Below are 13,303 nucleotides of genomic sequence, written 5' to 3' on the forward strand. Positions count from 1 at the left end.
TGAGTAAGTAGTTTCACCTTGCTAAGCCTTATGTTCCTCATCAGTAAAACAGACGTAAGACCACCCATCTCAGAGGTGTTCAAATTTTGTGATAATTAGCTTGATCATATAATTTATCGTTAAAATCAAATTTTTTGTTTATCTGGGTAAGCCAGGAAGTATGTGTGGTCACCCAAATAAAGATGGATATAAAAGTGATTTAAGGAGGGGACAGTATGGCTCAGTAGTAGTGAGTGCTTAGCTTGCACAAGGTCCTGGGTTCAATCCTCAGCACCTCCATTAAAATAAGTAAGTAAGTAAACCTAACTATCCAACCCCCCAAAAAAAAATTTTTAAGTGATTTAAGTATTATAAAGCCCTGTGCATATATGTGCAGAGTTATTACTGTTACTGCAGACGCCAGGAAGAGCTATTTGAACTCTGACTTCACCTGTCCTTACTTCCAGGGTTGGGGTCTGCCCTCCAGCCAACATCAGAGAGGCCAGGGGGCTCTTCCGTCCATCTCCCTGATTGACTGTTTCACTCACCTCAGACGTTGCCAACACAAGATGCTCACTCCAGAGAAGTGGAAGGATGCGGACTGGGGCTCAGCTGAGGCCAACTCCCCAGTCTGAGGGTATGCACAGGGGCAGAGGGTGTCCCTAGCGCCGGCTGGGGCTGGGGGTTGGCCCAACACCTTCTCTGCACCAAGATTATGACTCTGGGCAAACCGTGTTTACCAGAGCAACGAAGGGCCTATTATTTATAGCCTCAGCTGCTCCTCTCTCTGGGTCACCGTTGAGGGGGCAGGGTGGCTCCTCAGAGCAAGGGTGGCAGACGGGCGGAGGGAACCGAACCGGCTTTGCCCAGCGGCCGCTGCTCAGACCCCTGGATCCCTCCCCATGGCAAAGGAGACCTTCCCCTTCACCTCCTCCACACTGCGCTCTCTCCGCCTGCAGCGGGAGTGGTTGGAATGGGAGGACCGACGTCGGGCCGCAGCCCAGCAGTGCCGGAGCCAAAGGCGCCCGGCAAGTTCCCGGGCCGGCCTGACTAGGCCGCGCCGCTCCTGCCGCGACCCAGCTGTGCACAATGCCCTGTTCTCCGGCGACCTGCAACAGATCCAAGCCCTGTTCCAAGATGAAGACGCTGCCAACATGATTGTGGAGACTGTGAGCAACCAGCTGGCCTGGTCAGCTGAACAGGGTAGGGAGCACCAGGTGGGGCAGAAGAGGAGGGGGAGGGAAGACGTGGGGGTGGAGAGGGAAGAGGTGGGGGCGGGGAGGGGGAGAGTCCCAGCCCCATGGCCTCCCTCCAGACCATGGACTTGACCGGCCCTTCCCACTGCTCATTCTAGCTCCCTCCTAAACAGAGGTGAGGCATAGTTAGTGGTTTGTATGTCTTTTCAGAATTAAAGTTATATTAACATATCATACAAATTACATAGGAACACACTTATCTTACATTGCAATTTTTTCTCTGAATATATATCCACACATGAATATTTTTTCTTTCATAGAATGAAATTATATTCCAGATGCTATTTATAGCTTGATTTTTTCATGTAACATCTTTCAATGTCAGTAAACATCGTTAAGTCCACATAATATTTTAAATAGGTGCATGAATTCTATTGTATGGATAAATCGTGTACCACGATTTATATAACTATCCCCCAAAAAGATTGGGTAGATTTGGTTCTGTTTTTTAAAAATCTATTTTAAATAGCAATGTACCAACATCTTTGTGTACCTGCCAGATCCTTAGGATCTATTCTGACAAGAGGGCTTGTCCATGTAAACCAAATGATCACCCTGTTCTTCAGAGTGACAGGAGATTGCCTCAAACCCCATCCAGGGATATGGGGGTTCAAATCCTCGTAGAGCTAATGCTCTCACAGTCACCACAGGCTCCAAATTCCTGCCTGCCTTCAACTGTTAGAGATGTGACCCTCCCCCCCCCTCACCCAGGGCATCCTGGTCTCATCCTGCAGCATGTCCCTCATGTGCATCACAGCCTGCCCTGCCTGCCGGTGTCACAGACCACCCCCCAACACTGCCTGCTCTCCCCAGGGTTCTGGGTGCTGACCCCAAAGGCCAAGCATACGGCACCCCTCACCATCGCCGCAGCCCGAGGCTACACCGACTGTGCCCGCTACCTGATCCGACAGGGAGCTGAGCTGGATGCCCGTGTTGGGGGCCGAGCAGCCTTGCACGAAGCCTGTGCCCGGGCCCAGTCTGACTGTGTGCGGCTGCTGCTGACCTTCGGTGCCAAGGTCAACGTGCTGTCTGAGGAGGGCACAACCCCCTTGCACCTCTGCACAGCTCCGGAGTCCTTGCAGTAGGTGCCTAGAGGCTGAGATGGTTTGGAAAGGGGTGTGTGTGTATGTGTTGTGTGTCACCAGCTCACATGCTAAAAAGCAGGGGAAGCACTTCACATAAACATGTCCTCACAACAGCCTGGGAGACATGTCTTATTCTATGGATGATAAAACTGAAACTCAGAAAGGTTTAGTTACTTGTCTAAGGTCACATCAGCTAAACCAAGGAGGCAAAACCCTGTTCCAACTGTAGTTTCGTATTCCCTGTGAACCCGCTGTAGCCACATTCCTGGCTGTTTTGAGGTAGACATCAAGAAAGATCTAGCTCATGTACCCCAATGTTCACAGCAGCACTATTTACAATAGCCAAGACACGGGAGCAGTCTAAGTGTCCATAGGCAGACAAATGGATAAAGAAGTTGTGGTGTATATATGTGTGTGTGTGTAGAACAGAATATTACTCAACCATAAAAAAGAATGAAACAATGCCAGTTGCAGCAACATGGATGGACCTAGATATTGTCATACTAAGTGAAATAAGTCAGACAAAGACAAGTATCATATGATATCACTTATACGTAGAATCTACAAAGTGATACAAATGTATTTATTTATAAAACAGAAACAGACTCACAGACATAGAAAACAAACTTACAGTTACCAAAGGGGAAAGGGGGCAAGGGATAAGTTAAGAGCTTGGGATTGGTGGGGGAGGGTATAGCTCAAGTGGTAGAGCACACGTTTAACACACATGAGGTCCCGGGTTCAATTCCCAGTACCTCCTCCAAATAGAAATAAATGAATAAATCTACCAAAAAAAGTTAAAAAAAAAAGCTTGAATTAACAGATACACAATACTATATACCAAATAAACAACAAGGACCTACTGTATAGCACAGGGAACTACATTCAATATCTTGTAATTACCTATAATGGAAAAGAATCTGAAAAAGAGTATATATATGTATAACTGAATCACTTTGCTGTATACCTGAAACTAACACAACATTGTAAGTCAACTATCCTTCAATTAAAAAAAAGCTAAAAAACCCAAAAACAACAATAACAGAAAAACAAAAAATTCGGCTGCCTATGACCAAAAAAGAGAAAGATCTAGCCCAGTGATTCCCAACTTTAGTATGAGATCTCCACACACCTTCCTTCCCACCTTTTTAAGGTCAACAGTTTCTTGGACCCCATACAGAATGGTATTTGCACTTTTACAAGTCAGCTCCACAGACAGGGCTGGCAGTGGTAAGGAGTCAAGAGCTCCTGGAAGGTACTCCACAGCTCACATGCTGGGGACCTCTCCCTGGGTAGAACTAGACCAGTGACGGACCCAGAAATCCAAATTTTCCAGCCCTTTCTTGAGTTCTTACGAGCAAGTGGTGCACTTTGCAACAGACTTGATCCCTTTAAGTGAAGTGAGAATGGTTCTGCTGACTGGAACCCTACTGAGTGAGCTTTTTGGTGTTGTTTAAAGTTAGTATATGGGAACAAAAATTAGTTTGTGATTAGAATTTACCAGGGAAATAAATTAAGTAGTTTGTGGTCGGATGGCTATTCAACACTTTGCCACTGAGCAAAGCACCTACCAGATATACGCACTGAAGGGAGCTGGAACTCTGGCTGTTTGGGGGCAGAACACTTGGTCATCAGGGTTTCCTTAGGATTGATGGGTCTGCTCCTGAGTTTCCGGTGGCTACTGATCTGTCTTTTAAATTACTGTTAGTTTAGTGTCATCATTAATTTAGTTTGTAGGGTGTTTGTTTTACCCTGCGGTGGTTAATGATGCATATTTGCCTCAGCAGTGTTCTGACCTATAATTTTTCCAGGAACCAGAACTGTGAAACATGTGCTCCCTAAAATCTGGTTTTTGTTGTTTGGTTTTCTTTGTTTTCTCCAGAGAAAAGTGGAATAAGTGGGACCCAAGTGCCTTCCTTTACTGGAGTAGGTGCAGCTGGCCAGGAAGGGTGGTCTTTAAGTTTGGAGGCAGAAAGAAAATACTAATAGGATTTCTATTTCTTTTTCTTTTGGGATCATACTCCTTAATTTTCTCTGCTTTGTAGTGTACACATTAGTAGGTTTTCAAAACTTTTTATGCTATCAAAATGTTAAGAGACCACAGACAAGTGATTCAGAAGCAGGCCTTGGGGTCCCAGTCTGATTGGGGAGTCAGGTTAGACTTTGAGAGGGATGATTTGAGTTAGTGAGTACTAATTCCAGAGCAGCCACTGACTTGCTGGGTGTCCTTGGCTGCCCCACAACCTTTCTGGGCTGAAGTTTTTCATCTGAAAACTCAAATGCTCCCGGAGGCTTCGACGGGCCTTCCAGCTCTGCTGTCTGTCATGGGGCTTCTGTGAGTCTGATGGTGGACACCAGGCTTGCCTGAGCCAAGGCGAGTGGGATGAAGGCGTCAGGGATGACAGCAGGCTGAGGGGTTCCCAGGCCAGGCCTTGGTCCCTCAGGGTTTGCCTTGGGGGGCCTTTTACCCTGCCTCCAGGTGCGCCAAGATGCTGCTGGAGGCAGGAGCGACCGTGAACTTGGCAGCGGGGGAGAGTGAGGTGACACCCCTGCATGTGGCGGCGGTGCATGGCCTGGAGGAGCACGTGGCTCTCTACCTGGAGCACGGTGCCGACGTGAACCTGCGCACCAGCCAGGGTGAGACAGCCCTGAACGCCGCATGTGCAGGGGCCGAGGGCCTGGACAGCCGCCGGCAGCACCAGGCCACTGCGCGCCGGCTCCTGGAGGCCGGGGCTGATGCCCGGGCGGCTGGGCGCAAGCGCCACACGCCACTGCACAATGCCTGTGCCAACGGCTGTGGGGGCCTGGCCGAGTTGCTGCTGCTCCACGGGGCCTCCGCCGCAGTCCCCAACGAGGCGGGCCACACACCCATGGACCTCGCGCTGCAGGCCGTCCAGGACGCCCCCAGCTGGGAGCCCGAGGTCCTTTTTGCTGCGCTGCTGGACTATGGGGCCCAGCCTGTGCGCCCTGAGGTGCGTAGGGAGGGCCCGTGAAAGGAGGTTCCAGTTGGGTAGGAGAGCCTAAGGCTGGATTACCCTGCCGCCAGGAAGAGAGACCAAGAGACTGGGAGCCCACTCTCTGTGCCAGGGGTCTGTCCCCATCTTGAGAAGGACCAGTGAGGGCTAAGGGGTAGGGTGTCCAAGGGAGGAAAAAGCCCCCAGGGAAAGTGGCTGGGGCCAGGAGATTGGAGCACACTTGAAGGTGGGGTAAACTGAGGCAGAGAAGGGGATGAGGAGGGATTCAGACTTTGGCCTCCCAAATTTGGGTGTGAGTAGGGCTTTGACCCAGGCAGGACATGGGTCTGCCCTTGGTTGGGAGAGGTATGGTGCCCCTGAGATCCTCTTTTGTTTTCTAGTCTGAGACCCTCTTTTGATTTCTAGATGCTGAGACACTGTGCCAACTTCCCTCGGGCCCTGGAAGTCCTGCTTAACGCCTACCCTTGTGTCCCATCCTGTGATACCTGGGTCGAGGCAGTGTTCCCAGAGCTGTGGCAGGTATGTCCACACCCGGGGCACTGCTCATTCCCAGGCTCTGGGGAGACAGAGAGCAAGGATGAGTCCCAGGTCCAGATGGGCTTCCCAGAGGCAAAAGCAAAAGGGACCCTGGGCCAGAAGATACACAGAGTGAAGCCCCTGGGTTCCTGGGTTCCCCTCCCCCTGGCAGCTCAGAACAACTTCTAACTGCACACACTCCTCTAGCCTCTCTCTTACCTGCATCAGTATAGACATTTATCAGGCATCTCTGACTCTGTGGGCACTGTGCTAGCACCTTTGGAGTGGGGGTGGGTGCAGACATGGCTGAGACCCTGCCCTGCAGTGTGGTCCCAGCTCCCATGATCCCTGCAGGGCCTCTCTGGCTCTGAATCTGAGTCCTTTGAGATGCAACAAACGCCCAGATGGGTGCATGTTGCAAAATCCCAGGGCCTCACCACTAGGTCACCCCCAGATGGAAGGGCACAGTCAGGGTGTTGGGCCATCTGACCCTGTTCCACTCCCGGCCTAGGAGCATGAAGCCTTCTACAGCTCAGCCCTGCGCATGGTGAACCAGCCGAGGCGGCTGCAGCACCTGGCCCGGCTGGCTGTGCGTGCTCAGTTGGGTAGCCGCTGCCGACAGGCCGCCACCTGCCTCCCGCTGCCCCTGGTCCTCAAGGACTACCTGCTGCTGCGTGTGGAGGGGCGTATCCAGTGAACCCCATGCCAGGCTGCTCCCGGAGCTTGTTGTGCCACCTCCCCCTAACCCTGGAGGACCAGTCCCTGACCTTCTTGTCCACACTCTGCAAGTCCTCTGGGGCCAGCTCATCCTTCTCCTGAGTGACCTCCAGCCTGACGTGAACTTCAGCTCCTCTCTCCACTGGGAATGTCTGCAGACTCAGCCTTTGCCTGCATCTTCCTCCTTTGCCTAAGTGGATGACAGTCCCTCCACCACGCAGTCCCCAAGCCAGGAGGAAGTGATCCTTGTTGCTCCCCTTCCCCTACCATCCATGTACCTGTTCAGCCTCCTAAGGAGTGACAGATTCTGCCACTAACTGCACTCTCAGTGCCCGACCTGCCTTTGTCACTTCAAGGAAGAACCTCACCTACTGGTCTTGAAACCCATGCCCTGCGAGGATGCTGGAACAGTCTTTGGGAATCACAACTCTGATCATGACCTTCAGTGGCTCCTCCCTACCTTCAGGCTAAAATCGAAACTCAACAGGGCAGACAGCTTCCAGCCTCTGCCTCCACCAAGCTCTCTGGCCTCCTGACCCCACCTTGTCCCTTCTGAGGCTCCTATAATCCAGCCTTAGCAAACTAGTTCCTGATTGCTGGATATGACCTGCTCCCCTTTGCTTCCAGGCGTCTGCATGTGCTATTCCCTCTGCTTGATCTGCCCTTCCCACATTTTTTGCCCTGGTCAATGCTGATTTGATCCTCAAGACTCAGTCCAAACACACTATCTCTGCAGAGCCTTTTTTGGACAATCCCAGCAAGTAGCTTTCTTTGGTATCGTACTTATTTAATTAGGAATCTGTGTCTGCCTCAAGCATGCGGAGACTGGGACTATATTCTTTGAACAGGCATTTCAGTAAATGACGGTTGAGGGAGTAATAAATGCGATGCCCGAGACCCATTTATGGTTGTGTCCCCCCCAGGCCAGTCATGCACGCTTTTTTTTTTTTTTTCATATGTACTGGGCAGGGAAAGGGATGGGAAGTGTTAAATTTGGGAATTTGAGATTTAAAAATGTTAGCCACTATATATAAAAATAGATTTTTAAAAAAAGTTTCTTGTAATAACCTTTAATGAAAAAAATGAAAATGAATGTATGTATGTATATGCATAACTGGGACATTGTGCTGTACAGCAGAAATTGACACATTATAATTGACTGTACTTCAATAAAAAATAAAAATAAAAATAAACATACTGGGGATTGAACCCAGGACCTCGTACATGCTAACTAAGCACCTACTCTACCAATGAGCAATTCTCACCCAATGCATGCTATCTGAAACAATGGTCACTGCACTTGTGGTCTTTGAGAATCAGTGACAGGAGGACGAGCCATCAACTGTCCCCGCTACTCTCACTTCGTTCTCTGGACCCAAAGCCAAAAGTACCACCATTCATCTTTAAGAGAAAGCTTTTCAAGCCAAGCCAATTTTTATGAAGACAAATAAATGATTCGTGCACAGAACCAAAGCATGGGTGTTGTTAGGTTGAAATTTTATTTCCCCTTCTTTGTGGTTCCCAAGTTTTCTGCACTGAGCAATTGTTACTCTTGTGATAGGATAAAAAGGTATAAGAGCAACACAAGAACCTCCCAGGCCGTGAGCTTGTCCTGCCCACTGCAGGTGGGAATGGAATTAGGGGGCTCCCAGCAGCCTGTTCTCCCGTCCTTTTGCTGAGGGGCCCTGGGCTCTCCGCTGTCATTATCATTTGGAGTCACACTGCAGATTCGGGTCAGGAGTCCTGAGTTGGGTCAGGAGTCCTGAGTTGGCCTCCAGCAGCTGTTGCCCAACATCCCCTCCTCTGTGGAGAGTTGTATCTGGAGATTCCTTTTCACCCAACACGAAAAGACAATCTTTTACCTCGTTATGGACAACAACAACCTCTCCTTTCTGGATGAAATTTTTGCTTTAGTTTTCACAGAGAGAAGAGAGGGAAATCCTCTCTAGTCCTGGGTCCAAGCTGGAAGCCTCACTCTCAGGGGAGGATGGTGAGCTGTCCTCCCTTTTACAGCAGGCAGACTCCAGGGAACGAGGCCGTTTTTATTTAAATTTTTTAAAAATGTTTATTTTTTTAATGGAAGTACTGGGGATTGAACCCAGGACCTCATGCATGCTAAGCACATGCTCTACCAATGAGCTATACCTTCACCCCCATTACATTTACAGCTACAAAATACTCATTTTTTAAAAAAACAAAAGATGCATATGAATATGTATATTATTTGGGGGTAGGAGAAGATTTTCCAGGGTAAAAGCATAAAAGAAAAGACTAATAGATCTGGGTACAGAAAAAATTTAAATTTGGTTGTAAAAGTACCGAATTGTTAACACAAGAAAGAGGCAAAATATTGAAAAAAATATCGGCCACTAAAAGATTTCGTTTCCTTGATTTGTGAGGGCAGGAATGACATCTTTTTTGTTGTTGTTGTTGAGGGAGGTAATTATGTTTATTTATTTATTTATTCTTCTAGGAAGTACTGGGGATTGAACCCAGGACCTCATGCATGCTAAGCATGTGCTTTACCACTGGAGCTATGCCCTCCCCTCGACATCTGTTTTATTCACCATCATTGACTTGGTGCTTGTACAGTGCCTTGCAGAGAGTGGACACTCAAACATCTGTCAAATCAGTGAATGAGCATGTTCGACCCAGTAGTCAGGGAAATGCAACTTAACAATACAATATTATTCACCCACTAGATTGGGAGAAATTTTAAACTTGATAATATGCTATGCCTATGAAGATATGAGGGAGACATGAGCTCTTGCTCATCCTGTGGGTGGGAAAGGAAATGGCCTCTTTCATGGGCAATCGAACTCGGTCATTAAACATTGCTCCCCAGTTACACAAGAGGTGGGTACACACAAAAATATTCATCCCAGCATTGCGTGCAACAACTCAACATGTGGGAAATGGTAAGTAAATCCACACTATGGAATACAATTTGGCCCTTACAAAGAGTAGTACCCACAGCAGGAGAAAACGGGAGCGATTCCAAGTGACCAGCATATGTACTGCCTTAGAAAGGTTACCAAGACTGTTGTTAAGGAGAAAAAACAGGTTGGAATACAAGATGCACAGCAAACAAAACCAAACGCCATGATTGCAGATGAACAGAAAAAGGCCTGGAAGGCAGATGCCCAAGAATGCTCCTCTGGGGAGGGGAGAGGAACTGTATCAGTGGGGCTTTTTACGGTCTGCATTTGAAATTTTTTTACAGAGAGATGTACTCAGGGATCCTCTGATATTAAAAAAAAAATTTTTTTTTTTTTTGCAGGGAAGAAAAGGCAAAAGGTCTAAACTATTCATTTACAAGGTGGTTGATGGAAAACAACAAATGTGCGAACTCACTGGCAATCTGATGAATGCTAATGAAAGGAACAGACATCCTTTGCCTATCAAATCGGCAAACATGAAACACATAACATCTATCAGTCATGGAAGGAGCACTTTTTGTCTTTTTGTCAAACGGATTTACTACAAACATATTTAGCTAAGGCAGCATCCAGGATTTACAGATACAGTCACCATTCTATAGGGAGCATAACTGCACATAAAGGTATAAAAATACCTAAATTCAATAGTTTAGGAAAAATAAACAGATAAGGAGCTAAGATCCATTAAAATACTCTGTTAATTTTTAATTATTATTATTATATTAAGAGATTAGCTTTGGGTGGTGATATAATCCCAACTGCAGGCTTCATTCTCTCCTTGATTTTCCTCTTATGATTCCTCCAACCTCAAAAACTTCAGCTTGAAAGTCCCCCTTTCAAAACACCCTTAACTTAACTGTATCCTGTCCTTGGCTGTACACATGCACAAAACGCATCCCTTATCAGACTTAACCTCTGCTTTTTCCATCCATTCATCCCAGCTGTTAAGCATTCCAAGTCTATTCCTATCCCTAGCCAATCCTTCTTCCTTCCCATTCATCCATTTTCCTCACTGCCATGGCTGTCTTTTAGACCTCACCTCTGGGGACCTAATTAAACTTAAAAGCTTTTGCACAGTAAAGGAAACCATTGACACAATAAAGAGACAGCCTACTGAATGGGAGAAAATATTTGCAGATGAGATGACCATAAGGGGGTATAATATCCAAAATATATAAACAGCTCACACAACTCAACATCAAAAAAAACAAATGACCTGATTAAAAAATGGACAGACTTGAATACACATTTCTCCAAAGAAGACATACAGATGGCCAATGGGCACATGAAAAGATGCTCAACATTGCTAAACATCAGAGAAATGCAAATCAAAACCACAATGAGATATCACCTCACACCCTGTCAGAATGGCTATCATCAAAAGGATCACAAATAACAAATGTTGGAGAGGATGTGGGGAAAAGGGAACCTCATACACTATTGGTGGGAATGTAAATTGGTGCAGCCATGGTGGAAAACAGTACAGCCATTCCTCAAAAAGCTAAAAATAGAACTACCAGCAACTCTGTATATAAAAGAAAACAAAAATACTAATTCAAAAAGATACATGCACCCCAATGTTCATAGCAGCATTATTTACAATAACCAAGATATGGAAACAAAGTGTCCATCAACAGATGAATGAATAAAGAAGATACACACACACACACACACACACACACACACACACACACACACACACACAATGGAATACTACTCAGCCATAAAAAAGAATGAAATGCTGCCATTTGCAACAACATAAATGGACTTAGAGAGTATTATGCTTAGTAAAGTAAGTCAGACAGAGAAAGACAAATACTGTATGATATCATTTATATGTGGAATCTAAAAACTAAAACAAATCAGTGAATATAACAAAAATGAAATAGACTCACAGATATATAGAGAACAAACTAGTGGTTACCAGTAGGGAGGGGGAAGTGAGGGGCAAGATAGGGGTAGGGGATTAAGAGATACAAACTACTATATAGAAAATAAAAAAGCAACAAGGCTATATTGTATGGCCCAGGGAATCTAGTCAATATTTTATAATAACTATAAATGGAGTATAACCTTTAAAAATTGTGAATCACTGTGTTGTACACCTGAAACTTCTATAATATTGTAAGTCAACTATACCTCAATTAAAAAACAAAAGACTTCTCTGGCCAGCAGACAAGAACTCTCAAATTCCCCATCTCTCCTAAACTTCTCTGAATCCTTCCATCATTCGTTTAATACATTTTTATCAATTACCTGCTGCATGCAGGCACTGAGTAGACTCTGGGGATACTGGAATAAGAACAAACAAAACACATGCCTTCAAAGTATTTGGTAAGACAGAAAAATGAAAAGTGAAAAGTAATGTGGTAAATACTATGGCAGAAGTCAGTCCATGCAGCCTGGGGAATACAAAGTGGATGTCCCTAACCCCAAATGGATGGCTCTGGTACCTGGGGCAGCGGGCAAGTCGGATTTCCCACATCCTCCGCAGGGCAATCCCAGTCACTGGCTCAACCCTCAGTGCTCCAGAGGCCACTGCTCAGTCATTTGTTCCCTTCTCAGGTTGCATTTATCTTCACATTCTCCCCTTCTCCTCTGTTCTTTCCTCTTAGCTTATAAACATCTTCAGGATTTTCACAACTCTCAAAACCTCCTTGTGCCTCTCTAGACTCTACCCTACTTTTTAGGGATGAGAACACTATGGGATGCTCTTCACACTGCTGGTGGAATGGAAATAGGTACAACCTCCTAGAGGACAATCCTACCGTGCCATGTATCAAAAATCTTTAAAAGGTGAACACTATTTGACCCAGCAATTCCAGTTCCAGGAATTTATCCTAGAGAAAAAAAATAATGAATGTGAACAAGTATCTGTCATCAAAGATGTAAACACTATTTAAAAGCAAAGCAGTAAAAGCAAAACAATCTAAGAGGGGAAGGTACAGCTCAGTGGTAGAGTGTGTGCTTAGCATGCACGAGGTCCTGGGTTCGATCCCCAGTACCTCCATTAAAAAAATTAAATAACAGTAAATAAATAAACATAATTACTACCCCCCCCAAAAAAACTTTAAAAAAAAGCAAAACAATCTAAATGTCCATCCAAATGAGATGATTAGTTTAAAATTTTATAGTGCAACATGGGAGGTAATACTGTTGAGCAGCTATTTAAAACTATGTCATGATGCTTTAAAAATATTCAGTGACATGTGAAATGCTTTATGTTATAGTAATAAGTGAAAATAGTAGGGAACCAAATAGTGGCAATTTGTGTTTATATATACATATGGAGAGAGAGAGCGTGCACGAGTGCATTGGCTGACTTAAGCTATACCACTAACTGCATAATTTGGACAATTATTAGTCTCTGATCCTCAGTTTCCAAACCTGTAAAATGGGTACAATAAGAGCTACTTGACAGGGCTCCATGAGATAGTGGATGTGAAGTGCTTAGCGCAGCACCTGGCACTCTCAAAAGCATTAACAGTAGTTCAACTCAGTGCTTTTTCATTCTCCCAAATATTTATGTAGAGTCCTTGAGCTGCTCTTTTTGTTTGGAACTTTGTTTGGTAAATCTGTACTCATTCTTCAAGATTCTCTTTAATTGTACTATGATGCCTTGACTGCTCCTATGTTCGTCAAAACAAAAACACTAAGCTTTAAACCCCAAAGGTACATTTCAGTAGAAATTAAAACAGTACCTTTTATCTCACAAACATAATAGTGATTAAAAGAAGTCAGACAAAAGAGTTAAAAGCAGGGACTCAGATACTTGTACCTCAATGTTCATAGCAATATTATTTACAAACATTCTTTACAACATTATTCCCCAAAGG

The 13,303-nt window shown here is 45.6% G+C and overlaps 1 protein-coding gene across 2 annotated transcripts; it reads left to right on the forward strand.

The window, feature by feature from the left end:
* The first annotated feature begins 92 nt into the window (after positions 1-92).
* Positions 93-7,529, forward strand: ASB16 (ankyrin repeat and SOCS box containing 16). Of its 2 annotated transcripts, XM_032457330.1 has the most exons (6): positions 93-616; positions 939-1,182; positions 2,049-2,316; positions 4,800-5,292; positions 5,701-5,814; positions 6,323-7,529. In XM_032457330.1, the coding sequence occupies exons 2-6, from the start codon at positions 1,134-1,136 to the stop codon at positions 6,506-6,508; spliced, it is 1,110 nt and encodes a 369-aa protein (XP_032313221.1). In that variant the 5' UTR covers positions 93-616; positions 939-1,133; the 3' UTR covers positions 6,509-7,529. The 2 variants fall into 2 exon arrangements, with proteins under 2 accessions (XP_032313221.1, XP_032313220.1); XM_032457329.1 differs by lacking the exon at positions 93-616 and having other exon boundaries at positions 662-1,182.
* The last annotated feature ends 5,774 nt before the right edge of the window (positions 7,530-13,303 follow it).

The sequence above is a fragment of the Camelus ferus genome, chromosome 16 (genome assembly GCF_009834535.1).
Source record: "Camelus ferus isolate YT-003-E chromosome 16, BCGSAC_Cfer_1.0, whole genome shotgun sequence".
NCBI lineage: Eukaryota > Metazoa > Chordata > Mammalia > Artiodactyla > Camelidae > Camelus > Camelus ferus.